This window comes from Mauremys mutica, chromosome 17 (assembly GCF_020497125.1).
Source record: "Mauremys mutica isolate MM-2020 ecotype Southern chromosome 17, ASM2049712v1, whole genome shotgun sequence".
NCBI lineage: Eukaryota > Metazoa > Chordata > Testudines > Geoemydidae > Mauremys > Mauremys mutica.
In genome coordinates this window covers 25176732-25204624 of record NC_059088.1, presented here as the reverse complement: position 1 = coordinate 25204624, position 27893 = coordinate 25176732, and the positions used below count along the sequence as shown (strand labels likewise).

At 53.2% G+C, this 27893-nt stretch overlaps 1 protein-coding gene across 1 annotated transcript in view; it reads left to right on the top strand.

The window, feature by feature from the left end:
* LOC123352238 (prelamin-A/C-like) overlaps positions 1-20339 on the top strand; it is a 54480-nt gene extending 34141 nt beyond the window's left edge. Inside the window, exons 2-12 of the mRNA XM_044992091.1 lie at positions 5126-5282; positions 6071-6196; positions 6832-7002; positions 7677-7802; positions 8318-8538; positions 9624-9837; positions 10601-10708; positions 11485-11604; positions 11872-11967; positions 14410-14679; positions 18311-20339. Of these exons, the coding sequence (XP_044848026.1) occupies positions 5126-5282; positions 6071-6196; positions 6832-7002; positions 7677-7802; positions 8318-8538; positions 9624-9837; positions 10601-10708; positions 11485-11604; positions 11872-11967; positions 14410-14679; positions 18311-18334 (1633 nt within the window). The 3' untranslated portion in view covers positions 18335-20339. The remainder of the gene's footprint in view (positions 1-5125; positions 5283-6070; positions 6197-6831; positions 7003-7676; positions 7803-8317; positions 8539-9623; positions 9838-10600; positions 10709-11484; positions 11605-11871; positions 11968-14409; positions 14680-18310) is intronic.
* Positions 20340-27893: the final 7554 nt, after the last annotated feature.

Below are 27893 nucleotides of genomic sequence, written 5' to 3'. Positions count from 1 at the left end.
GAGCCCTGGCCCAGCTCCTCAGAGTTGCAGGTCTCCTGGCTGGCTTGGCTGGATCAGGCCAGGGAGGAAAGAGTTAAATTCTCACTCTGGTTATTCCTTCCCTTAAGTGCTGGCCAATAATCCAAGACCATGGGGTTTAAGCCCCAGATCCCTGTGTCCCCGTCATGCTGGCTAGGGAAGAGGCTGCTGCCAGATGGGGATAATTCAGCATTAAAGGGTGTTTGTAATAAGCCAGAGAAGCTCCAGTTGGCGTTTCCTTCTCTGAGTCACTGGCATGTACAGAGCGTAGGGTTCTGTGGCAGTGACTTGGGAGCCCCGGGGGCTGGGGAGGGCCAGCCGGGAACCGTCTCTGCGGTGGGCGGTGTGTGTTGGCTAGATTAGGGCGGGTCAGATCTGCCCAGGAGCCTCCGGAGCTGGGTTCAGGCCTGCCTCGTGCTGGCAGTTGTTTGCAGGGTGGTTGTAGGCATATCGCTCCCAGAATATGAGCGAGACAGGGTGCGTGAGGGAATATCTCCTTGTCGTCCTGTGCTGGCACTGTGTGCAGAGCAGGCCAGCTCGTGGCACTGGGCATCAGCCTTGGCCAGCACCGCCCTGCTATTTTTACCCATGAGCTAATGAGCCAGGCGTTGGCTCCTGCCTGCGGAATGTGTGCTGGGATTCAGCTCGGCAGCCTCGCAAAACTGGGCTCTGCCCTCGAGTGTCAGTTGCTGCACCAGTGCAAAGTGGTTTGAGAGGAGGCAGAGTGGGCCAGAGCAGAGGCCTGGGACTCCCGGCTTCTATCCGTGACTTGGTGGTGGGATTTGCAGGGTGACCTGGGGCAAGTCAGTTCACCTCCCTCCGTTTCCCCATCTGTAGGATGGCAGTAGAGATGGGTGTGAAACCAAGTCCCTCTCGCACACAAATTTGGTTCTCTCTTTAAAGGTCCCCTGCCTGCAGGGGCTCAGATTTGGGGCTTCCGCACACAGATGCCCATTTCACACAGCCGGAGCCAAATAGATCCCACTTGGACCCCCAGGTTATGAGATCTGAGCCCACAGTGGCTATTTAGAACACAACTGACATTGATGTTACGAGCTGAATTAACAGTCTTGCCTAGACCCTTCCTCTTTCCAGCCCAGCTTTTACTTGGGTGTTGACACCCACAGCAGATGTTTCCAGTACAGTTTTAGGAACTAGGAATGATCAGCGCCTTGATCGTGCGGAATCTTTCTTTTTATAGGTCCTACCAAAATAGCGTCAGATAGTGTTTGGTTGGTTTTGGTCCAGCAGCCTCCCTGAAACCTGATTGATGATCAGCATGAACTGCATCAAATATTGAAAGTAACCTCAATGCTTTCTTCTTACAGCGTTATGTAGGCTACTGACATCTGCCCAAAGCAAAGAGCAACAATTCAGAGTGTAATGGGAAAGGCGGGGTTCTTGGGTGGGATTTCAAATATTGCAAAATGCCCAGAAGGCAGGAAATCCCAATAGCTGCAGCGCCCCAGATCCAGATAAAGAATTTGCACACCTAAAAGGTCCTTTCATACTTTACACTGAGTAATAATATTTAGCAGGATTTCCATGGTGCTTTAAGTCCTCCCATTGCTTTGTAGACATTATAGCTCCTGTTATCAAAGGATTTTGAAGCATTTCACAAATGCCAAGTAAGCCTCACCCTTCCGATGCAAGGTGGGGAAACTGAGGCCCAGGCAGGGAAGGCTGCACAATTGGGAATAGAACCTCGGAGCCCTGACCCAGGACTTCTTGCGGGGATCATGGCTCTGTGGCAGAGCTGGGAATAGAACCCAGGAGTCCTGAGCCTCAGTCTCTGGCCGAGATCATTCGAAAGGAATCTGGGTCAAATTCATTCCAGCTCTGTCCTTAGGCAGATGTAGCTCTGGGGAGTTAGCAGGGACAGCGAGTTCGTCAGCCTGTATCAACAAGGGCAGCAGACAGCTGAGCTGCCAGCATTTGGCTTGTCTCTCTGTGCAGGGCTCACACAGAGCGTACGATGAGGGGGATCTGAAGCGGTCTCTGCAGCTCTGGTGGGTGGCCTTTATGACGCAGCCCAGCTGCCGCCCACGGGAGGACGTGTGTGATGTTTATACTATTGTACCCGACCGATCTAAACCAGGAGTCCTCCCTGCAGCTCAGACTCGCTGCAAGAATGAATCCATCGGCTCCAGCCCGGCACAGGAGAGGGAGCAAACATACAGTTCTTGCTAGTAGGGTGACCAGGTGTCCAGTTTTTGACCAGAACGCCCGGTCGGAAAGGGACCCTGGCAGCTCCGGTCAGCACCACTGACTGGGCCGTTAAAAGTCCGGTGGCGGTGCTGCTCGGCTAAGGCAGGCTAGTCCTTTCCTGTCCTGGCACTGCGCTGCACCCCAGAGGGGGCCAGCAGGTCTGGCTCCTAGGCGGGGGGGCCATGGGGCTCCGCGTGCTCCCCCACCCCGAGCACCGGCCAATGGGAGGTGGGGGGGCGGTGCCTGCGGGCGAGAGCAGCACACAGAGCCTCCTGCGTGCCTCCCCCTAGGAGCCAGACCTGCTGCTGGACGCTTCCGGGACGCAGCGCGGTCTGCGGTGCCAGCTAAGCAGGACGCCTGCCTTAGCACCCCCGCTGCGCCGCTGACCGGGAGCCGCCGGAGGTAAGCCCACGCCCCAAGCCCCTGCCCCTGTCCTGAGCCCCCTCTCACACCATGAACCCCTCATCCCCGGCTCCAGCCCAGAGCCAGCACTCCCCGCCCAGAGCCCTCACCCCCGTCCTCAACCCACAGCACTCTCCCTCACTCCAAATCCCTTGGCCCCACCCCCAGCCTCGAGCCCCCTCCTGCACCCCAAATCCCTCCTCCCCAGCCCCACCCCAGAGCCTGCACCCCCAGCTGGAGCGCTTACCCTCTCCTGAACCCCTCATTTCTGGCCCCACCCCAGAGCCCTCACCCCCTCCTGCCCCCCAACCCCCAGCCCAGTAAAAGTGAGTGAGGGTGGGGGAGAGTGAGCCACCAAGGGAGGGGGGAATTAGTGAGCGGGGGGCGTGGCCTTAGGGCGGGGGCAGGGCTAGCGTGTTGGCAACCCTACTTGCTCCGGTCTCTGCAGTTTGGGTTCCAAGTGGGGATACTTCGGAGGTTCCGTTCCTCTCCTTCATGCCTGCTCAAGGCGCCGATCGACCTTGCCGAGCCTGGCTTGCATTGATCAAGAGGAGAACACGCCACTTGGATTTCCCTGTTTTAGGTGGCTCTTCATCCCGAGGCATCTCCTACTGCTAGAGTCTCAGCACTTCCCCTCCACCTGTGCTCTGTCGTGTTTGTTTAGCCTGTAAGCTCGCTGGGGCAGAGACGTTCTCACTGGGCACGCAGCGCCTAGCACGGTGGAGCCATGATCTCAGTTGGGGCCTCCAGACGCTACCGTAAATGCACACAATAATAAATAGCTGCGCATGGATCAACATGAGGGAGGAAGTGTTAACCTCATAAGACTTAGAGGGTCGAGCTGTCCGACCCTCCCATGCTGTCGTTCTGTCTGGAGTCAAAGTCCATCTTAAGCAGATAGCTACAGATCTAAGCAGACTTCCGTACAGCCCGAGTTCCAGCTTTGTCTCCGTTGTATGCCAGGGATCACGCCCACCTTGGCGCTACATGCCGTACCCAGCACCATCTAGTGGGTACATCGTATATTGCAAGCCAACATATCACATCCACCAACCGGAGAGCAGGATCGCTGTGCTTTGCCCAGCACTTAAATCTGGTTTTAAATGTCGTGTGGAAGACTCATCTGTCTTCTTGCGAGGAGGCATTTCCTGATGATCAGCCTGCAACTCCATTCTCCTTCATCTCCTTGCTCCTCAGAGCACCCTGGATAATTCCTTCCTCGGTGGATATATCTTTCAAATACCCCCAGACCCTTAGGGCCTGGCTGTAAATGCGTCTACTGTAAATCTCTTGGTCATTCCTCCTCAATCAGTCCCTTATTAACTGTCCTCTTAGGCCTCAAGTTTCACAGGCAGCGAGCGATTTGGGGGGTTTTCAGTGCGCTACCTGAGTTGCCTTTTGAAAGGGGTTTCCCTTTCGTACAGCCGAGCACCATCCCCTGGGGAATCTGGCGCTTTCGCGGTGTCTCGGGTCTGGCGCCCAAAATCACGAGCCACCAGAACGTTTCGGCCCAATTTCCCGATCACCTTTTTCCATCCCTGGTATGTAAAATGTTTCTGAAATGTCCTGTGGATCCAAGACCTCTTTAGTAGGTAGCGTGGAGGAGGGAGGTTGCTTACATTGGTGGGTCTTTGAGGCAGGGACCATCTTTCTGTTCCGTGTGTGTTCAGCGCCTAACACCATAAAATCCTGGTCCACGACTGGGAGGCCTAGATGCTGTTTCAGTACAGATAATAAATACTGATGATACTGTACTTGCTTTTCCAGTCTGAGCTGGAGGCTGAGGGTGTGTGTGTGTGTGTGTGTGTGTGTTTTCCGTCAGATGTCTGTAAAAGGGATCATTGCTTTAATTCCCCAGGGAGCCGCTTGCCAATTCAGACGTCAGCCTGTGTTTAATTTTTAAACACCCACACGCCGCTCTGACTCACCAGCCAATAAACACCATCAGGGTAGGGCCGTCACATGGGATGGAGCACAAGCTGCTTTCACGGCTGATCACCCCGTGATGCGTGTAATGGGAAGCCGGGAGCCCTGGGAGATCAAAGAGCCTCAACCCTTGTCTGTACAGAGGGTATTTGTAGCAGAGTAGCTCTGTCTGGCGGCGCGGGGGGGATGTGCTGCATCCGTGTGCAATGGGGCTGGCTCCCGTGTCGTTTCCCCGGGTTTGGAAGCATCACTAACTGCACTGGTGCAAAACCCCTCCTGTCTGTGCAGATCCCAAGTCAGGGGCATGGGAGCTGAATGAATCAGAGCAGGAATTGGGCAATCTGTGGCTACCTGGGTCTCCGAGCACCAAGGCTGTCAGTCTGGCATCTTCCGCCATTGTGAAATTCACCAAGACCCTTGGGATCAGGTTCTGAGCCATCCCTTGGGGCTGGAGGGGTGTTTGGACCTGGGAATTGTGCTCTGGGCCCCTCTCCAGCATTGGGCCCTCGTTTGCATGGGGCAGGGGGTTCCCCGAACACATCACCAGAGCAGTTTGTTGGCTGTGTTCCAGGAATGGCAAGAAGGAAGGGGACCTGCTGGCCGCTCAGGGTCGCCTCAAGGACCTGGAGGCCCTGCTCAACTCCAAAGAGGCCGCACTCACCACCGCCCTGGGGGAGAAGAGGAACCTGGAGAATGAAATCCGGGAGCTGAGGGCGCAAGTGTCCAAGGTGAGCAGCAGGTCCTGACTCCTGAGCCCTGCTGCCCCGGGGCCCCCGCAGCACCCTCTGCAGCGCCAGAGATCATGGCATTCCCCGTGCACGTCCTGCCAAGCCTGCTGAAATACCCCTTATGGTTCGGAGCAGCTGGGACCCCTTCCTCTAAGTACCCCTGGGAGAGACGCAGTCCCAGGGCTTGACTGGTGTCTGGGGGAGTCGGGAAGGCTCCAGTTCTAGTCACGCTCCTACCACTGACTGGGCAGCTCTGGGATCGCTTCGCTGATGGGGCGGCGAGGCTGGAGCCTTGGCTGGCTCCTGTTACAGCGGGGGACAGATCCAGCTGACCCATGGACTAGTTGTGCCGATTGCCGGCCGTGGTCCCTTTCGCTGCCCTGGGCAAAGTAGGAAATGCCTTGTCAATTCGCCCAAACTGGCCTGGAGACCCCCGATTGGGAGGGGCCTCTCCTGGGCCCCTGAGCAGCTGTGATAGGGAGAGCCACTGACCTGCAGGAGGTGGGGGGCTGAGGCGGATGGAGGGAGTGGATTTGACAGACATGATTTCGGTTTGGAGGGGAGGGGAGAATTGATGGGTTTAGCGCTGATGTGGTTTATTCAAATGAGGCAGTGAATATGTATAATATGCAAATTGGGCAATCACAATTTGCATAAAGCCTCCAGATTTGCAGGCCTGCAGTCCCCAGGCTCAGCAGCCACCTGCCTAGGGACCTCGCTTGAGACCCGCCTGCTGGGTCTGCGACTCTCCCTCTAGCTGCGCTCACTTTCCCCTCTCCCGTCCCCAGCTGGAAGCCGCCCTGGGCGAGGTGAAGAAGCAGCTGCAGGACGAGATGCTGCGTCGGGTGGACGCCGAGAACCGTCTGCAGACGCTGAAGGAAGAACTCGACTTCCAGAAGAACATTTACAGCGAGGTGAGCGGGGTCCGGCTGCCCTGGGCAAGGCCTTCCCCAATACAGACCCTCGGTGCAGACTTATACACTGTACAGACCCGTGATTTATCACTCCCCTGTGGGGACAGGTCCTGCCAACGCCCTCAGCACCAGAGAACTCCCGGCGAGATGCATTAGCGGTGTCAGCTCAGCTGAGAGCGAGCAGGGGATCCATTTAGCAGCAGTCACAAAACCCCACCTAGCTTTTGGGGCAATGGGGAAAAATCCACACCTCTGAGCAGTGTAGTTAAGCCGATCTAAGTCCCCACGTAGCCAGCACTAGGTTGATGGAGGAATTATTCTCCTGGGAGGTGGATTCCCTGTGTCGACAGGAGAAGTGTAGGAAGCGTCTACACTCGACACGCTACAGTGACCCAAGTGTAGACAAACCCTGAGGATCAACTGCCGGGTTCTGGGGCACGTACGTTGCGCACGGAGCAATTCCCACTCGAGCCTGGCTCGGCACAAATCCCACCTAGGGGGCAGGTGATGCCCAGGCGACGCCAGTGCGGGTCCCAACAGCGAAGCTAACAGCTGTTTGCTGCCCTGTGCCAGTGAGCTCCATCTCCGAGACCCATGGCTCACACAGCCCCTTATTGGTGTGATTCCCCCCACAGGAACTGCGCGAGACCAAGCGTCGCCACGAGACCCGCTTGGTGGAGATCGACAACGGCCGCCAGCGGGAGTTTGAGAGCAAGCTGGCCGACGCCCTCCAGGACCTGCGGGCCCAGCACGAAGCCCAGGTCAGACTGTACAAGGAGGAGCTGGAGAAGACCTATGGCTCCAAGGTAAGATGCTGCACTGGGCGAGGGAGATGAGATGGGCTGTGGTGGGCCAGTGGCTCAGGACTGGGAGCCAGGAGTCCTGGGTTCTAGTCCTGCCTTTGGCCCCAACTCTTGGTGGCCTTTAAGCAAGTCACTTAAACCCAAATGTTCACCCTCAGCCTGTGATCTCTGGGAGCTCAGCTCACAGCCCCCAGGGGCCTGGCTTTGAGAGGCCTGGAGCAGCCTCCCCTCCATGTGAAATCCATGAGGAATCAGGCTGAGCTGGCAAGACGGCTAAAGCTGGGCACTGAAAGTTGGGGCCCACTTGTGAAAATGTTGGGGGCCCTTTCCCCTCTTTGGGCCCTGATTTCCCCACCTGTAAAATGGAGAGAGCACTTAGTACCAGCCTCCCCGGTGGGGAATGTGGAGCGAAATCAGCGCCTGTCGGGCATGTTCACAGCCTCTGATGGGAGCCGGCCCAGAGGCCGGGGGTTTTAAAGCCATTGATCCTCTGCAGCTAGCAGCTCCCATTGAGCAGTGCTGTCAGTGCGATGGTCTCCTGCGAGGGGCTGATGGATAGCTCACCCTCGCAACCCCCTGACCGGCCTGTCCCGGGGCCGTTCGCTCCCACCACGCTGGGACGTCGGTAGGAAGCTGCTCCTCTGCAGTGCTAACCCTGCCTGGCCTGTGGGTTGCAGCTGGAGAACGCCAAGCAGTCGGCGGAGAGGAACAGCAGCATGGTGGGCGCCGCCCACGAAGAATTGCAGCAGTCGAGGATCCGCATCGACAGCCTCTCGGCCCAGCTCAGCCAGCTGCAGAAGCAGGTGAGCAGGAGATGCCAGTGAGGGCATTGTTCAGCCATCTGCCCCCTCTGCTCACTAGTTCCCCCTTGTGGCTGCCCCAGAACCAAGCTGAGCTCCTGTCACGGGCGAGCTCCATTCAGTACATGAACGCGCCCCTTCGATCCGCGCTAGGTGCTGCCCTCTAGCCACGGTGCTGGGCAGCGCAGGGGGGCTGATGGGGCTGAGTGGAGCTGGCCAGCTGCTGGGGCAGCATGCGCACCCCCATTGCCCTGATCGTGGGGCATGGAGCAAAGGGGAGGGATGGGCAGGTTTGGAGGGAGCATGAGCATAACACCCCCAGCCTCCCGCAATCCTCTGGCTAGCACTTGGCTGCAACAGAGCTGTGCCCTGGGAAGTCCATCATGGGCAAACATCCCTACCAGGTGCATGACAGCAGTGTCTGTGTCTAAGGGGCCAATAGCCCTGGTAGCCAGGGGCACCCTCTGCTGCTTGTGCTCTCCTCACCCCCTTCCTCCGCGTCTCCTCTCTGCTCCCAGCTGGCTGCCAAGGAGTCGCAGCTGCGGGACCTGGAGGACGCGCTGGCCCGGGAGCGGGAGACCAGCCGGCGCATCCTATCCGACAAGGAGCGGGAGATGGCGGACATGCGGGCCAGGATGCAGCAGCAGCTGGACGAGTACCAGGAGCTGCTGGACATCAAGCTGGCCCTGGACATGGAGATCCACGCCTACCGCAAGCTGCTGGAGGGAGAGGAGGAGAGGTGGGTGCAGAGAGAGGCTCCTTGATGGGGTGGGGGAGGAGCCTGCTGGAGGCGTGGCCAAGGAAGGGTGGAGGAGGAGCCTGCTGGGGGCGTGGCCAAGGAAGGATGAGGGAGGAGCCTGCTGGGGGCGTGGCCACGGAAGGGTGTGGGAGAAGCCTGCTGGAGGTGTGGCCACAGAAGGGTGTGGGAGAAGCCTGCTGGGGGTGTGGCCAAGGAAGGGTGAGGGAGGAGCCTGATGGGCTGGGGGATGTGCCAATGGGGGCAGGGCGAATGGAGGACATGCCTGATTTGGGTGGGCTGGTAACACAGGCCTGGTCACGTTGACGTGACCCTAATATGAAGGGGGTTGGTGCTGCAGTGGTGGGCAGATTGGAGGTGGGATATGGACCCTACTCGCCTTGATCCCACCTGCCCCAGTGGGGCAGGGGGGGCCGAGCTTGTTACAAAGACAGGAGCCAGGCACAAAACCTGTTCCCACCCGACATGATCGCAGCCTCCCAGATGCAGTCAGGCGCAGAGCCTGGATCCAGGCAGGGATGGGGATTTTAGGGCGTTGGTGAGGGAAGGGGGAACATCTGGGAGCTCAGATGGGCAGGGAGGCTGGTGGCTCAGAGCGGGGACTGGCCAGGAATGGAGACTGGCTGAGCTGAGCCCGTATCCCCGCAGCCATGCTGGGGGTCTGAGAAGGGCAGCTGGCTCCTGCCGCTCCAGTCAGTGATTGTCGGAAACACCCTGGACGTGTGTGGAAGTGGCGGCCCCGGAGGCTGAACTCCCTCTCTGAGGAACAGGCAGCCTCTGGGCGGGCCTGGCCCCTTGCCCTGCTGATGAGCCTCCCAGCCCCACTGCTCATCCACCGCAGCCAGTTCAGCCCTTGGCGTCTCAGCCGAGAGGTTGGGGGAAGCTGTGGGGAGGGATTTTGCGATGGAGACGTGTCCTTCAGGGGACGTCCCGTGGGGTAGTGGCCTCTGCCTGCAGGTCACCCTTGTCCCTTCTGTCACTTCTAACTGGGATCGGCCAGCGCCCTAGAGGGTCCAGGCCCTGGTTCCCACCCAGCCCGCCCTCACTCCCTCTCCCTCTCCCCCAAGGCTGAGGCTGTCTCCAAGCCCCACCTCCCAGAAGGGGGGCTCCAGGATGCACGTGAGCCACTCCACCACGCCGGGCTCCTCCAAGAAGAGGAAGCTGGAGGACGGGGAGCGCCGGACGAGCTTCTCCCAACATGCAAGGACCAGCGGCCGCGTGGCCGTGGAAGAGGTTGATCTGGAAGGGAAATTTGTCCGTCTCAGGAACAAGTCCAACGAGGTAGATTTCCTGGTGGCGATGCTGGTCATGCCTAAGCAGGGGCAGGATGGGTCAGTAGCTGGAAGGGAAACCATGTAGTTCTTGAGTGTCCTTCCCCTTGGGTCGGCCCTAAACCATCTGTGCAGACAAAGGGAGCTGCGATTTTTGTGAGACTTAAAACTTAGAGCCAATTCCTAGTATAAACCGAGCGGCGTTCTGTTTTGTGTGCTGTCAGACAACTGCTGTGTCCCACCCCAGAGGTGGATGCATTTCAGCAGTTGTTGTGTGTGGCTTGCAAATCGCTTTGGGATGCTTTGGAACAAAAGCCGATCTCATCAGATGATCTCAAAGCTCTTTACCAGGAGATCAGTATCATTATCCCCCTTTTACAGATGGGGAAACTGAGGCACAGAACAGGGACATGACTGCCCATGGTCACCCAGGAGACTAGTGTCAGAGCTGGGAGTAGAACCCAGGTTTTCTGAGTCCAGTCCAGTGCTACTAGGCCACACTGTTCTGGGAGCTGTACGTACACAGAGTGAGAGACAGTCCCTGCCCCAAAAATCTTTGTGTATATCGACAAGACAGACAAAGGGTGGGGAAAGGGATACAAGCAGATGGGGAAACTGAGGCGAAGGCAGGTGAGGTGACTTGCTGAAGGTCAGTGGGTCTGTGGCAGAGTCCCAGCTCAGTCCCTTGACCGCAGGACTTGTAGCCAGGGGGAGGCAAAACCGGAACAACCTTGGAGGTTGGTTTCTCAAGGCCTCTGCCTTCCGTTACGCAGGACCAGGCGCTGGGGAGCTGGCAGATCAAGCGTCAGAATGGAGAGGAGGCCCCCATCAGCTACCGCTTCCCTCCCAAGTTCACCCTGAAGGCCGGCCAGGTGGTCACGGTGAGTAACAATCTGCACTCGCGTGGGGGTAAGGAAGGGTTAACGCCCTGGGCAGCTGATGCCCCGTTCTCAGTTGTCACCCTGGAGTCGCCCCTGGGCGATGGAGCAGCGAGTCCCACCCTCCTGAAGAGCAGAGCAAACCCAGCCCCTCTGAGTGCCCAGGCATCTCACCCCCGGGTCCCTTGGTAGAGTGGCCATGGGGCTCCCCCTCAGGGACAGATGGGGGATTGCAGCTCTGATTCTAGCTGAGATACAAAGCTCCAATGTGAGGCGCGGGGGGGCTGATCTCCCCTTTATGTGCAGGAACTGCTGCCATTGCCAGATATGAGCTCGGGTTGGCAGAAATCGCCCCCCCGGCAGCAGCTCTTGCGGGATTCCTGCCATCTGGGACTGAAGTGGCGCTGGATTTTGACATCTTAAGTTCCAAGTCATGGCCCCAACATAAGCAGAGGCCTGGTGTAGCACTACGCTCCCCTCCGCAGATTCAGATCCTGCCTGTGGTTTTCTCAGCCCATCTCACTCGCATCCGTTCCTTGCAGTTTAGAGAGTAATGACCCCACACACACCCCTCCCTGTTTCTAGGTCAGCAGTCCCAACACGTGGGCTTGAACCTAGAACGAGCTACCAGAGCAATTCCTTTAGTTAACAGCTGTAGTAGACTCGTATCCTCTTTTGTGGAACAGCTGCTGGACGGGGCAAAGCCCCACATGGGGAGTTAGGGTTAGGCTGATGCTGCTGGCGCGAGGTGCTACCGATCGCTGTGTGTTTCTCTTTAGATCTGGGCCTCCGGAGCCGGCGCCACCCACAGCCCTCCCACTGACATGGTGTGGAAGGCCCAGAGCTCCTGGGGCTCTGGAGACAGCCTGCGTACCGCCCTGATCAACTCCAGCGGAGAGGTGAGACTTGCCCTGGGGGTGGGGCAGTGGCAGCTGGGGGATTGAGGTCTCGCAGCAACGTGCTCTGGCCGGATGCAAGAGAGGGATGGGTAAGGGGTGGAGGGTGAAAGTGACGCATCGGCCAGTGGAGTCAGGTCTGATTCTCCCTCGTGTGTTCACTGTCTGCGGGCTGGGAGTCACTAGGGTGATCTTTCACCTCAGCCATAGAGCGAAGGGGGATCTCCGCAGGTGTAGCTGCAACCTGACTTTTCCCTCCCTCCCTTCCAGGAGGTGGCCATGAGGAAGCTGGTGCGCACGGTGATCATCAATGATGAGGATGAGGATGACGATGATGAAGTCAGCGTCCACCACCGTCACCACCATGTAAGCATCGTGCTCTGTCAGGGACAGGCAGCGGGATCCAGTGGGTAGGGGAATCGAGACCTGGTTCAGCTGCTGGCCTGCTGGGTGACCTTGGGCAAATCCCCCTCCTGCTGATGGATGCACTGATCCTGCACCTTCCAGGACCAGACCCAGGGGAGCAGGGAGTTGAGGTGATGGGGGAAGGGCCTTGTGACTTATCTGGCTAGAAACCAGGGAAGCAAACTGCTCTCCATCGACTGCATGAGATTATCTCTGCACATGGAGACACTCCAAGCACCTGCACAGAGGGATCGAGCTGACGATGGGGGATGTGGGTTCGTTTGGAGCCTCTCAGACAAAAGGGCTCTGATCATCCCCATGGAGGAGTGGCAGAAAAAGCTTCCAAGCTGGAACCATGAAGATTAACTCTGCAATCCAGCCCGGAGCCTGGAGAACGCAGGGTTTTGTCCGGAGGACAATCCGGGCTTTAGTGGAAATCACTGTGTAGATAGCTGCTCTGATGCCCTCCGCGTTGCCATGTAGCAGGTGACGGCTGAAACGCGTCCAAGGATCCCGATGGCTGCTGTGGTTTTACCCCTGCTGCGTTCTTGGACTCGTGCTCGCCTCCCTGCAGAGCTGAAGGTGTCCTTCCTAATCTGGGGCCGGTGACAGACAGATGGCTTCATTAAACAGAGGATGGGCTGGTGCCCAGTTGAAAGCGTGTTCAGTTCTTCTCCCCCAGACAATGTCCCTTGTCTAAATGGGCATGAGACAGAGGCACCTCCAGCACGTATCAGGCAGCAGATCTAGGGTGCAGTAACTCCACCTAGGGGATGGTGCCAGATGCAGCTCTCAGGAGCTTGGATTGGTGCAGCCGGGGCCGTATCGTGCATGATCAGCTTTTATATTTCATTGCTCTGGATCCAACCAGCCATGTCAGGATGAATATTGATCAGCCCAGAGAAACGAGTCAGGGTCTCCTTCTGGCTGGCATTGCCCGTTTGTTGTGAGGATTGAATTCCTTCCAGGAGTGAGCTTCCTACCTTAAAGCAGAGTCACCCAGCCCATGGTGGGTCCTTGATGCGGGGGACGTTAGCTGCGCAGGATGGGTTTGGATGAAAACTTCTCCTCCCAGGCCAATCTCCGGCTTAGCCATCAGAGGCAGGGCTGAGGAATAGACAGGACTGGTTAGCTGGCTGCTAACTGAAGGCAAACCACTAATGACACTGCCCTTGATGTCTTCAAAGCACTGAATTGTCCATATTATTAGTGCAGAAAAACCAGGCATAACACGGAGAGGAAGGAAGCAACAGATCTGACTCCAAGCTGGTCCATTTCCTCACATAGCGTGGTCATGCCACTGCTGAGTATCCTGCTGGGTGGGCCTGACTCCGATACTCCAGGGGATGGACTACACTAAGACCCCGAGTGGAACAGACTCCAAACCATCCCTCCCCTCCCTGCAAACTCGCCAGATCGGAATCTTACATCCTGGGGCCTATCTTGGGTCACCCCACCCTGGTTCTACACGTGGAGTGGTCCGAAGTGTGACTAACTCGGCTCAGGGACTGCACCACTTAATTATGTCTTAGGTGATCTTGACATGAAATTTGAGTGCCGCGCTTCTGGTTCCCATGGTGCTGTTCCCCCAGTACAAAGGGCTTTGCTGGCTCAAGAGAGAGGCGATTCCCTTCTTGATGCACAAATCCAGCTCCCGTCACTGTTAGCAGGAGTCGGGTACATGCGTGACAAGAGGGAGTAGCACCAGGGTGGAGACCAGGCTGCAGGGATACACCACGTGTCCCATTGCCAGCTATTCTGGGGGCCCGTTCGCCCATCCGGGGTGTGAGCTGCTCCCTTTGGCTTCGGTAGGAGTTTGTCCATTCCAGAGATTCTCAACCATTTCTCCTACACTGATCACCATGTAGCCGGTACCCCTTGCCCCCACATTCAGCAATACGGGGATGGCAGGGAGGTCACAACCCCCAGGTAGAGAACCCCCCAACCACACATTCTACTTTATTCAGGTTCTTCTAATGCACCCATCACCATAGACTCAGGGCTCCACAGTTTATGAGCATCCTGCAATGGCAGAACATCTGCTAGGGTCCGACGTCCCAATTTACCGATCACAAGACTAGGCTGGGTGTTGGACGGGCGCAATCCAGCCCTGCCACGGCGGAGAGGTTCTTGGCCAGCTCCGATGCCCCTCTGAAAACAGGAAAGGCCAGTGCCTCCTCTCGGGGACCCCTGCACAGCCATGGGGCTCCCGCAGGGCGGGCTGGGGGCAGCTTGAGAGCAGCCTTAGGCCTCTGCCTCCTTGGAGCGCTCGTTAAACCCTCGAGCTGACTCAGCTGGGCCTGGGATCTGCTCCACTCCTCGCTCTGATCTTGGGGGCCTCTGGCCCTGGAGGAAGCCCCATCCAGTACTGAAGCCCCCTTGTTTCTCTTTCCGCCCCTCTAGGCGCACTGCAGCGGCACAGGTGATCCTGGGGAGTACAACCTGCGTTCCCGCACCGTGGTGTGCGGCACCTGTGGCCAGCCGGCAGAGAAAGCCAGCGGGGGCCAGAACGTCGCGGCCGGCTCCATGTCCTCGGAATCGTCCGCCTCCAGCCTCACCATCACCCGCAGCTACCGCTCCCTCGGGGGCACTGGCGGGGGCAGCGGCGGCGGCCTTGGAGAAAACCTGGTGACCAGGTCCTACATCCTGGGCAACTCCACCCCCCGCACTCAGGTCAGTGCACGAGGAGAAAGGCCCCTGTCTCTGGGGCAAGGGAATCCCAAGGTAGCCGAGTGTCCCTGCACTCCGGGCTAACGGATCTCGCTCAGCTGACGGTCCCAGTGGGAATTCCAGCTGGTGGAACCCCATCATAGTTTGGTTCTTCCTTCTGCCCGCTGGCCAGGGCCAGTTCTGTGTCAGGATCGATGTGCTCTAAATACAGATAGGTCCCCCACTCGATAAGCCAAAATCCAGCTCTCTCCTCTAGCATCTCCTGCTACAAACGTGAGTAGTTTGTGGATGGGGATCTGGTGAAGGCTCCTCTCTGCAGATCTCTGAGTTGGACAGACTGGGAAATGGTCTAAATGGATTTACTGACCCAGATTTAGCTCCCCCGTGGCTAAACCAACTGTGCACGCGCGCCGTCTTTGAGATCGTGTTTGTGCACCTGGCGGCTCCCCAGGCCGGAATGTGCCTGTTCTGAGTCAGATCCCATCTCTGCTGCTATAAACCAGCTCCAGAGGCCACTTGCAGCCAGTTCTGATGCCCCACTGCCCCCAGTCCCAGGGTCCACACTCCCACACAAGCCAACAGGCGTCTTTCCGGAGTGAGGGCTGCAGGGTTTGCTGGCTGTGTGTGTGCAGTGCTGGTGAATGTGGAAGGGTCCCGCACCTGCACTCATCAGAGAGAGCCCCACAGCCCTCCAGGGGGAGGCTGCAATATTTGGGTCTGCAACAGAAAACTTGTCGGAGCCAGAGAATCATTCCCCAGAGCAAGGAGCCTGGCTAATGAGGCTGCATCCGAATCACCAGCTCCCTCTACGGGCCCAAATCAGCTGTACGCCCCCTTCAACAGAGCCCAGACTGTAGCTGTCTCGGTCAGCGCTACCCCCGAATGGGCCCGTCGGTCCATAACCAGACTGACCAGGCTCCTTCAGAACGTGGGAGTTCTGAGCCTTCCGCCTCCAAGGGACCTCCCCTGACAGGAAGGGCCCATGACTCACCTTAGCTGGGACTGTGGGGATCACCAGGGGCCCATCGGAACCAGCGGCCTGTCTCCTAGGGTGACCTGTGGCTTCCGAGGAAAGTACAAGAGACCTCTCCTGACCCCCATGGAATTACCTGACTACGGGGAACGTTTCTTCCTTACCCAGGCAGCTAGTGACTGGCTCATGCTTGAAGCAGGGTGGTTTGTACCTTGTACATGGGTGACCATGTTAATTATCCTGAGAACATTCAAGATAAGGACCCTATTTGTAGGGTTACACCCCTAGTTCCCCACCACTCTTCATTCTGCCTTACCCATGTGTCCCCTGGGCTGTTTTACTGGCCAGTGGCTCAGATCTCCAGGGCTGGCTGCTAGCCAAACTGGCAAGTTAAAAGCCTCCCAACCCCAAGCCAGCCGCTGAGGATCCCCTGGCAGCCTCGCCCCAGTAAAGCCAGTAGCCAGGAGTCGTGGCTCCTATTTTAACATGAGCTGGGACTCTGGAGCCAGGGGGCAAAACCTGCACCGAGGACTCAACTGGCTCAGCTCATCTGAGTGAGAAACCTGGGTCCTGGGAGGAACCCTGAACCCTCCCCCGCCGTCATAGTTCTACCAGAGGCGATGGCTTCAACCTCTTCCATCTCCTGCTTCGGTTCCTTTCCTGGCGCTCTCCCCTTCCCTCCATCTCCTGGCTGCTGCTGCTTCCCTGCTGACACTCAGCTGCCCACATCTTCCCACACCCCTCACGGCTCCCTCCTGGCAGCCTCCTCTTGACTATACTCATGGCTCTGTCCAGGCTTCCTTCAGCTGAACGTCTCTGATGGAAGGTGCTTCTCTTAGGGCAAGTGGTTAGGTCCTCCCCACCTCTGAAATGTACATAGAAAAGCATCTGTGTCCCCTCCCCGTCTCAGGACAGAGCCCAGGCACCAGGCTTCCATCCTTAGTGCTAAGAACAAAAATTCAGCAGCTTAAGTAGGGAACAGGGAACTCATGGGTCCTATTCCCTACTCTGTCCATGTCTCGCTGCATGACCGTGGCAAGTTACTTCGCTGCTCTGTGCCTGAGTGTCCCAGCTGTGCAGTCGGTTTAATAGCACTGCCATGACTCTGTTTGTGAAATGTGTTAACATCCCTGGATGACATCGGCTACAGAAGTGTTGTATCAGTGCTAGGTGACTGCTTGTGCTCTAATGGTGGAGTGCAGTAGAACCCCGTTTAGCCGACCCGCCATTATCCAGCTCTCCGTATTAACCAACCACCAGGGTTCGCAGGTCCCGAAGCAGGTGATCTCGCCTATGGCTGCTAGGTGGCGCTACAGCCTTCCACATCCCATTCTCCAGATTTTCCATTACCCTACCTGGCCCCGGTCCCAATTAGACTGTATAAATGAGGTTCTGCTGTATTTGTAATATTCTCATGCTACTGAATACTACTGCTACTAATGCTCTAATCGAGTATTTATAATACCCCAAAACAAAGTTAGTACTTAGTATCTGAGTATTGTAATACTCCACCTTTATAGATCATTAGTAGTAGTAGTAGTTAGTAATAGTTTATTAGATTAATACTATTCTAATCAGTATTTATTATTCTAATAATCTACCACTAATTCTCAAACTATTTAATGTTGTAGATACTCCATCTCTGGAATGGGGAGGATGCTTTTATGTGATTATCGAGCACTTTGAGATTTGGATGAGAGGCACTAATTATTATTTGTATTACTGGACACTCACTCATGGATGAGGACCCCATGGTGGTCAATATTGTACAAATTCAAAACCAAAAGATTATTCCCTGCCCTAAAGGGTCACCAGCTTCAAATACGAGCTATTTTAACAGATTACAAAATGTCGTTAAAGCTAATGTTAAAAAAATTATACAATACCTGGGTTGAGAAAAGAGTGTCTGTACATCTGGGTATAGTGCTTAGATTATCCACAATACGTTTGTTTTTAAAGTCATAAGCTACATATAGTGCAGAATCAGCAATAATCCCAAATGTAGGTGAATGAATTTAAGAACAGTTTAGATATTTAGCAGCCAGGCTTTCGGGTACAATACTCATGAAAAAGGTTATACAGAATGTTGGTGGCGGAAAGCAAAATACATCAGTGAGTGAAGATTGTCGCTCAGTAATTGAGAAATTTCGGACAGGTTGTCCATTTAGAGAAAAAAAAAACAGTCCATCAGGAAAGTATTTGAGTTACTTTCCCAGCTGCGCTTCTCATCAGCACCCCAGCTCATCCCTCCTGGTATTGCCCGTGACCGGTGATGTGTTCTTATGGGCGCACTTCTGGGGTCATTCCAATACTGCTGGAAGAGGTATGCTGCGTTCCTGAGCTAGGGATGGATTTGAAAAGCAAAGCCCACTTACCAATACAAGTGAGGTCACTTATGAAATCTGGCTGGTGAAAGGTTCCAATTGTCGAGCATTTTGTCACCGTCCGTAAGCAGAGGCAGGTGTTCCCCCAGCCAGACAAGTGAAATCAATGAGAGGAGTCGCTTGTTAAGTTAGAACTCATGCAACTACTGGGGCCAGGGAACTTCAGCGTGTAGTAATTAGTACTTAGCAAGACATTTTCTTGATGGCTACTGCTGTTCCCCTTTAACTGAAGCAAACAGAAATTAATAATTATTTATTTTCTCTTTTCTCCCTCCAGGGTCCTCAATGCAGCATCATGTAACCAGCAGAGGGTGCTCTCCTTGCTTACACCCTGCCATATCATGCAATTTTTTCCCCCAAGGCTAGAAAACCATTCCCCCCCATCCCCCTTTTTAAAACAAAAGGGTTTTTGTGTTTTTTCTACAGCAGAAATTTTATATATATATATATAAAAATGCTAAAAGATGCTTTCATTTTTTTTTAAGAAAAAAATCTATTTCTATAAAAAAAAATAGCTTTTCAGCTTCTCAATTTTTTTAAAAACTAAAACCAAAGAGGTCAAAGAATTATGGTTACCAAAAAAAAAACAGAGAAAAAAGAAGACTGTAGTTTAATAGCTTTCTAGATGTATTTTTTTGCTAAAGCTTTTTATAGAGGACTAGCAGCTGTAAAGCATGAGAGCTGAAACGCTGACTGGCGTTCCCCAGGGGCCGTGTTGCTCTCAGAACCATGCAGTGCCGCTGCACTTAGCCCCTGTGGCAAAGCTCACTTGAAGTCAGTGGGTCTCACGCTGACAGCAGTGAGCTTTGGTTCAGGCCCAGGATCCTTGAGGAGGAGGATCAAATCATCAGGCCTGTTTCTCAAACACACTAAGGCCCTTTTACGTCGCTCTCCCAGTGGAAAGTGGCCTTCAAGTGGATGGAACTGTAACTTACGAGCCCTGCGAAAAAGGGACCTTGGTGCATTTCACCCAGTGGGCCTGATTCTCACTGACAGCTCTGGGTCAGCTTCCGATTCTGTTTAATCGCATGGGGGCATTATCTTAAACTCTCTCCTTTTGTCCCAGTTCCTCTGCTTAACTGCCATTCCCCCACCAGCTGCTGCACTGCGATAGCCAGGGGAGAGACTGCTGGGTTTAGTTCTCGCACTGTACTGTTGTTAGTCAATGACACTTTTTTTTCTTCTTCTAAAGGCAGCCAAGTCGTGCCTTAGAGGGTGATACTGATGGGTTGAGCTTAATCAGAAAGGGAGAGGAACGAGGAGCACTATTTAGAGAGCTTGGTAGCACGGGATCCAGTTCAGAGACCAAGGACAGAGCGATCAGGGAAATGGAAAGAGAGATGGTTTTGGAATGTGCTTGTTACAAGCCTGGGACCAGATGTCGAAGCCAGCCCTGACCAGAGCGACCTTTAAGGTCGCCAAGAGGCTGAGCAAAGCATTTTGGGTTGTGGGGTTTATTCTCAGTTAACATGAGCCAGATCCTCAGCTGGTGAGAAGCCTGCCTACCCCCTTTGCCTTAACGGAGCTTACTGTCACCAACTGAGGCTCTGGCTCTGTGTGATTACGGCCGCACAAGCTGCTTCTTCTCCAGTGCGGGTCTGATCCTGCATCACACTCCTCTCCTTCTGCTGACTTCAGTGGGAGTTCGGGGGGACACCGGTGAGCAGGATCAGACCCCAAGTCCACTAACGAATGGGGGGCTCACATGGTTTGCAGGAAGACAGGTCTCCTTCCCACCCTGTATTACACTAACTAATTTGTTTTGGAGGCCTGTCTCAGCCCAGGATGGATCAAGATGGCCCAGCAAGATCCATCCAGTCCATTTGCCCTGTTGTGCTTGGTGGCTTTTGTTTTCCTGCGTGGCACTGTTTGAGCCCACCGCATGCCGCTCCTCCGTCATAGCCAGGTAGGGGAGCCCAGGGCAGCTCAGAGCAGAGTCAGCGTAGAGTTGTCCAGTCAATGCTGTGTTGGCAAAATGTTGCCTTTTCTTTCGGTGCAAAAATCCAACACTAAAATAAAACCACCCCAATCCCCGTATCTATCGATCTTATTGTCTTGGAGACGCTACCATTGGCCAAGGCTTGTACCCACTACGGCGCCCGTCCTCTGCCCCACCACCTCCCGTCAGCGTCACCCACCTCCATCCACTCTGCCGGGTGCCGATCCCTGTTCCGCGGGGGCCGTCCCGGCTTTGTCGCTGTTAAGGTTTGGTTGCTGTGGGTGGATCTGGCAAGGCCTTGTACTGTTAACTGGAAATGTTGCAACATTTCTGTTTTCCAAAATCAATACACCAGAGATCCTACCCAGCCGGTGTCCTCTCGTTATTTCAGCTGCCGGTTGTCATGCAGGGGGGCACGAAGTGGGGAGGATGGGGACAGTGGGCTAGCACCCTGGCTGCCATCGTTCAGTGCAGCTGCACTGGTATTCTCCTGCCCGGTAGTCCAGCCAGGTCACCCACTCTGGGCTCCAGGCTCCTCAGCTGTCGCCTCTCTTGGGTGGAGACCAATGTTCCCTCTAATTTTTTACATCCATGTGCACCAATATGGAGATGGTACGTGGTGGGGGTGGGGCCAAGGAGGGTTCGAAGTGGGTTCAGGGCTGGGCAGAGGGTTGGGGTGTGGGGGGGTGAGGACTCTGGCTGAGGGTGTGGGCTCTAGGGTGGGGCTGGGGATGAGGAGTTTGGGGTGCAGGAGAGGGCTCAGGGCTGGGCAGAGGGTTGGGATGTGTGAGGGGGGAGGGCTCCGGGACTGGGGCCGGGGAAGAGACACCTCTCCCCACCTGTGCAGCCCTTGATAGCCTGCCGCATGGCTTAGAGGGAAGGTGGAGACCCATGTGCGTCTCCCTCCTGACAGGGTATTTCCAAGCTACACAACTCCCTGATTACCCTGAGCTTCTCAGCAAGTCAGACTCTAGTTAATCTGTCCCTTCGAGCAACAAAAGCGAGCTCAACAGAAGAATTCTTCACTGACGCAGCAGTGTCTACACCAGGTCTACACCCTTGTTGCAAAGAAGGCCAACGGTATATTAGGCTGCATTAGTAGGAACGTTGCCAGCAGATCGAGGGAAGTGATTATTCCCCTCTATTCAGCACTGGTGAGGCCACATCTGGAGTATTGCATCCAGTTTTGGTCCCCCCACTACAGTCCAGCGGAGGGCAACGAAAATGATTAGGGGGCTGGGGCACACGACTTACGAGGAGAGGCTGAGGGAACTGGGGTTATTTAGTCTGCAGAAGAGAAGAGTGAGGGGGGATTTGATAGCAGCCTTCAACTACCTGAAGGGGGGTTCCAAAGGGGATGGAGCTCAGCTGATCTCAGTGGTGGCAGATGACAGAACAAGGAGCAATGGGCTCAAGCTGCAGTGGGGGAGGTCTAGCTTGGATATTAGGAAAAACTTTTTCACTAGGAGGGCAGTGAAGCACTGGGATGGGTTCCCTAGGGAGGTGGTGGAATCTCCTTCCTTAGAGATTTTTAAGGCCCGGCTTGACAAAGCCCTGGCTGGGATGATTTAGTTGGGGATTGGTCCTGCTTTGAGCAGGGGGTTGGACTAGGTACCTCCTGAGGTCCCTTCCAACCCTGATCTTCTATGATTCTATGAATGCAAGTTGGAAAAGATAATCCCAACTACACATAGAAAATGATTGGGTCTAAATTGGCTGTTACCGCTCAAGACAGAGATCTTGGAGTCATCATGGATAGTTCTCTGAAAACAGCCACTCAACGTGTGGCAGCGTCAAAAAAATAAACAAACAAAACCCGCTAGCAGAATGTTAGGCGCTATTAGGAAAGGGGTAGATAATAAAACAGAAAATCTCATAATGCCACTATATAAATCCCAAATACGCCCACACCTGGAATACTGCAGGCAGTTCTGGGTGCCCCATCTCAAAAAAGATCTATTGGAATGGGAAAAGGTGAAGAGAAGGGCAACGCAAATGATTAAGGGTATGGAAAAGCTTCCGTAGGAGGAGAGATTAAAAAGACTGGGAGTGGTCCGCTTAGGAAAGAGATGACGAAAGGGAGAGCTGACACAGGGGTCTATAAAATCATGACTGGTGCGGAGAAAGTGAATGCGGAAGTGTTATTTTTTTCACATAACAAGAACCAGGGGTCACCCGATGAAATTACTAGGCAGCAGGTTTAAAACAAACAAAAGGAAGTACTTCCTCACCCAACGCACAGCCAGCCTGTGGAACTCGATCCCAAGCGATGCTGTGAAGGCCGTAAGTATAACTGCGGCCAACAAAGAACTTAGTACAGTCATGGAGAAGAGATCCATCAATGGAAGTCGTTCAAAGTCAACAGCCCCAGACTGCAGTCTGGAGAGCTCTCTGTGATAGTGCTTCAGGGAGGTGTCAAGCACCTTTCCTGAGCAGGGCAGTTGTCACATAAATCAGAGGCTTGGCCTGTGCACGTCCAGGCCTGTGTTTTAACAGGGTGACCTAGCTGGGAAGGGGTCAGGTTCCCGACAAAGTGCGGCCCCAGAAGGCTCAGTTGAAGGTAAGTTTGCAAGAGGGAGGTTGGCTCCTCTGATTAGTCCCGTCCTGGAGCAGGGAGAGCGGAGCAAAGTGACAGGCTTCTGGGTCCCAGCTTTGGGTTTGGTTATTTGAATTAATAAAATGGTGCCCGGATAAGGCAGCAAACACATATTCCAAAACCGAACCGTTATACAGACAGAAAACCAAACAAAAACCCTCTCCTGACAGCTAACCCCCGGAAAGGGAGTGGTCATGGTGATCTGACAAACGTATTTTTGGCCAACATTTCTTTTCATTGGTGAACATTTCTGGTCCCGTAAGTGGAATCAGCCGCCGCTGGAATTTTTGTGCATGATTCTCACTTACACGGAGGCCCCCTTATTCTGCCAGAGCAATGTAAAGGAGTCTGACTAGAAATGGCCCCAAACCAGCCATTTCAGTTATATCCACAAAGGATAATGAAAGCCTATATAGGGCCATTTCACTCGTGAATACTCCAGTCTATGCACAAAAGAAAAGAAGCCATTTGGGTGGCTTGCACATTGAATTTACACACATTAGAAGCTCTGTCCTATTAAGCTAGGTTGAGATGATAGTAAAGCAGTTGTCACACCCTACAGCCATCAGCTATGGAAGCAGAACTGCTTGAGAATTTGTCAACAAATAATTTTTTATCAAGAAATGTTGATTTGTCAAAACCAAAACTGTTTGCAAAACAGGTTCAGGTTTGACAACTTTTCCATCTCAAAAAAAGCTGAGAAAAAAAGTTTTGAAATTGTCAAAATGTTTCATTTTGATATTTGCCAAACAATGTTTGTTTTCCTCTTTCACCCGACTTTGTTTTGAAATTTAAGCTAATTAAACTGCAAAGGTGGTAAAAAGGTCAAAACCAAAATGAAACATTTTGAAATTATCTAAACAAAATGTTCTGATTGACCCAAAATGAAAAAGCAAATCGGTCTCTTGGTTTGCAGGTATTCTCAAGATTTCAACTTTTCAACCTGATTCAAGATGAATTTTTTTGTACGTTCTCAAAAATATTCATGGGACATAAAACCGTTTGCCACCCAGCGCTATATGAAAGGGACTGAACAAACATCCAGAAACGCGTGCCATGAAGTTCAGTAATGGTGTATGTATATTGTTATGAGCTGGGTAAAACCTTGTGCTGTGAGTAATGTCCCTGGGGGTGCTCCGCTTTGGGGGTGCACGCTCCCTCGAGCCCTTCATCAGCAGCTGAACCCAGTGGCAAGGCCGCAGATACCAACAAGGGCAGAGCGATGGTCCTTGTTGGACCTTCGTTAACCCGGGGGCCAGAGCACATCCGGCCAGATCGCAGGCAACATCTACTGCATGTCTGAAGAATGTCCCAGTGTCTGAGACGTGTTGAGTGGCTAACCTGGTCTTCAAGCCGTACGGTTTCAAAGCATGACCCCCTGCTCCGTGCCATTAGATCTGATGTAGCGCTTGTAGCAGTGCTGTCTTCCGTTCTGGACCCTGCTCCGAAGCTCCCGCCGCCTCCGCGGGATTCTGCTTGGAAATCACCTGACGTGGGGCACCCTCGGGGCACTACTCAAAGGAGGCGGTTACTCCCCAAATGCAATAACGGTAGTTCTTCAAGATGTGTCCCCCTGTGGGTGCTCCATTGCCCACCCTCCTTCCCTTCTGCTTCGGTTCTGGGTAGAGAAGGAACTGAGGGCAGTTCACCCAGGCACCCCATATAGCCTCGGTCTCTGCCATGAGGAGGCATATGGCGCATGCACAGGCCGCACAGACGCTGCTAGCTAGAAATCTCCAATCAAGGGCTCGAGAGACGCACACGCACCTGAAGGGGAGCACCCGTACAGGGGCACATCTCAAAGAACCACAGTTATTGCACAGGGTGAGTAACATTTCCTTAAAGGTTTGAGTTAAAACCTCACTGAGATTGGTCGGTGCGCACGCATCCTTCACTTAACAGAGGTGTGCGGCTCAGCCCCCACCTAAGGCAAAGGGATTATGTGAACTCAGCTGGGAGCTTTTACTGAATATTGGGGTGTTTTTTTGGGGGTGGGGGTGAGGTGAGAGAGAAGGAAGGCAGAACCCAGAGGACCACAGGGAAACAGACTGCCTGAAAGCGTGGTGTCTGATTGTGGAAGTAACAGGGGAAGATTTTTGGGTCCCAGGTGCAGGATGAAAGTGTATTCCTGGTACTGTGAGCAGAAGAAGCTGTTTCCTGCTATTTGATTCCTTCTGTGTTCAGAAGCACAGGTCTTTGTATATTCCTTGTAAATAAACTAGATTGCATCAAGGAAATACCTAACTATCACCAATTTCTCCTCCTACCTGGCACACCCACAGGAGCCTGAAATTTGACTGGCCTCTTGGGTCGGAAAGGGTCAACGCTACACTCAAGTGACCCTAATATTGTACGATAAATGTCAGCCAAGTTTTTACAAAGTCTGCCTCATTCCATGTGTTTCAGGCCAAAAGCCAAATCAGCAAGAGAGGATAGACTGGGCAGAAACTGCAGACATGGTACTCAGTAAGGGGGCGTGCAGCTCACTTGCGTTCAGTCAAGCCATGTATCATATGCATGTTATCGCAACAGGTCTTGCATAATGCGCTTGTGTTGTGGAACGCCCAAGAGTCCTTTGTGATCTGCTCAAGGCAGCCACTGAACGGACTCTGCAACCACAATAGATAGTGCTGCTCCTTAAAAATCAGCTGCTGTGTCCCTTTTAATGATGAAGCAACAAGTACAAAAAGTATCAGAGGGGTGGCCATGTTAGTCTGGATCTGTAAAAGCAGCAAAGAATCCTGTGGCACCTTATAGACTAACAGACGTTTTGCAGCATGAGCTTTCGTGGGTGAATACCCACTTCGTTGGATGCAAGTAGTGGAAATTTCCAGGGGCAGGTATATATATGCAAGCAAGAAGCAAGCTAGCGATAGGTTAGTTCAATCAGGCAGGATGAGGCCCTGTTCTAGCAGCTGAGGTGTGAAAACCAAGGGAGGAGAAACTGGTTCTGTAGTTGGCAAGCCATTCACAGTCTTTGTTTAATCCTGTTCATCTGCAAATTTGACACCATCAGCTCAGGATTAAACAAAGACTGTGGGGATCACCAGTGGTCCATCGGAACCAGCGGCCTGTCTCCTAGGGTGACTTGTGGCTTCCGAGGAAGGTAGTAGATCAGTAGTTTGCTAACAGCCTGAGGTTCAGTGTTTTTCTCACTATCAGGTAAATAGTAATTATTTTTCCAGGCCCTCATTTCGAAACCGAAATTCTTTTTTTTACTTAAAAGCAGCAAAGGATCCTGTGGCACCTTATAGACTAAAGTAATTTAGAATAAGATTACCGTATAAAGTCCACATGTACTGAAAAGTTATCACAAACCTTCTAACACTGGGGCACCGGAGAATCCTGAGTTCAAAGTTAAGTGATAATTTATGTGATATAGATGTATCATTTTTGGTGAAGGGCCAGGTTTTAAGAGCTCAGCATGTTAGATACTGAATAGAATGGGTTGGGAATCTTCCAATGAAACTTAGTTTAATTGGAGAATGCTGATCTGATTAAACAAAATGTTTTGTTGAATCTATTACAGATTTAATGAAGCTTGTGTCAAAAGCACAGGCAGGTGTGACTGAAAGCACCTCTGTATTCGCATCCTACAAACTATTGTAATAATCTTTCTACAAAATATGCCTTGTGAGGTATTCATTTGAAAATTAATGAAATGTTCATAGCAATGTTCCATGTAAAGTTATTAAATCCCCGTGTATGATGTTGTTGTTGTTGTTGTTATTATTATTATGTTCAAAATCATATAGCCCTGCCTAGGCAAAATGTTGTTAAATAGGTGTATCCTAAACAAAGGAATGTGTGCATACCCCAATTTACATATAACTAGTAAACAGGGAGGAAAAAGAAGGAAAGGCAAATCTGCATCCCAGCAAACATAGGTGCGAAGAAAAAGCATAAAGTCTCCTTCGCCACCAGACTCCATATTGCCTTCTCTACTGTTGGACTAACCCTTGCTTTGAGAGACAATCCTCAGAAGAATCCACTTCAAAGTGTGACTGGACTATGAAAGAGAGGGGCAAAACCACCTCAGGTGATCTCTCTCTCTCTTTTTCACTTTCACTTTGGAAGAAGACCAAGGAACCATCCCTTTGACTTCGCAGGAGACCCTGACCTGAGAATTTGGTCAGCCATGTTTCTGGGAACATGTGTGCCAAGGATTTTACCTTGAACCACATCTAGCTTATTTAGTTTTAGCTACTAGAAGTCATTTTATTTTTATTTCTCTTGTAATCATTGCTGACTTTAATACCTTATACTTGTACTCACTTAAAATCCTATCTTTTATTGATAATAAACATGTTTTATTTTTTAATCTAAACCAATCCAGTGTTGTGTTTAATATCTGAACTATTTGGTTACTCCTTTTAAAGTAGAAGCAGCAAAGAATCCTGTGGCACCTTATAGACTAACAGACGTTTTGCAGCATGAGCTTTCATGGGTGAATACCCACTTCTTCGGATGCAAGTAGTGGAAATTTCCAGGGGCAGGTTTATATAAGCAAGCAAGAAGCAAGCTAGAGATAACGAGGTTAGTTCAATCAGGGAGGATGAGGCCCTGTTCTAGCAGTTGAGTGAAAACCAAGGGAGGAGAAACTGGTTCTGTATGGCTTGCCAACTACAGAACCAGTTTCTCCTCCCTTGGTTTTCACTCAACTGCTAGAACAGGGCCTCATCCTCCCTGATTGAACTAACCTCGTTATCTCTAGCTTGCTTGCCTATATAAACCTGCCCCTGGAAATTTCCACTACTTGCATCCGAAGAAATGGGTATTCACCCACGAAAGCTCATGCTGCAAAACGTCTGTTAGTCTATAAGGTGCCGCAGGATTCTTTGCTGCTTCTACAGAACCAGACTAACCCGGCTACCCCTCTGATCCTTTTAAAGTAGCAGACTGTTGAATATTGACTCCTTCTAGGCTTTCATTATCTGAGCTGTCCAGGAGAGGGCTGGACAGTGCAGAACACACACACATTTTGGGGAAAATCCAGGCCTGGGAGTGTGTTGGGGTCACCCTACGGATAGTAACCATGGCTGGTGGAAGCCAAAGTGTTGACTGGAGTGTGGCTGGCAGGCTGCAGTAAAATACAGACACCCAGGTCTGACGTGCATGCTATTTGGCTACTTGTGAGCCAACAGAAGGAATCAAATAGCAGGAAACAGCCCAGATTGTGAGCTACAACAGCACCGTATTGGGAGGCACCCAAGATTGTACACCTCACTGGTCCTGATTGCACCCCAGAATGTGGGTCACTTGAGTGTAGTGTTGACCCTTTCCGACCCAAGAGGCCAGTCAAATTTCAGGCTCCTGTGGGTGTGC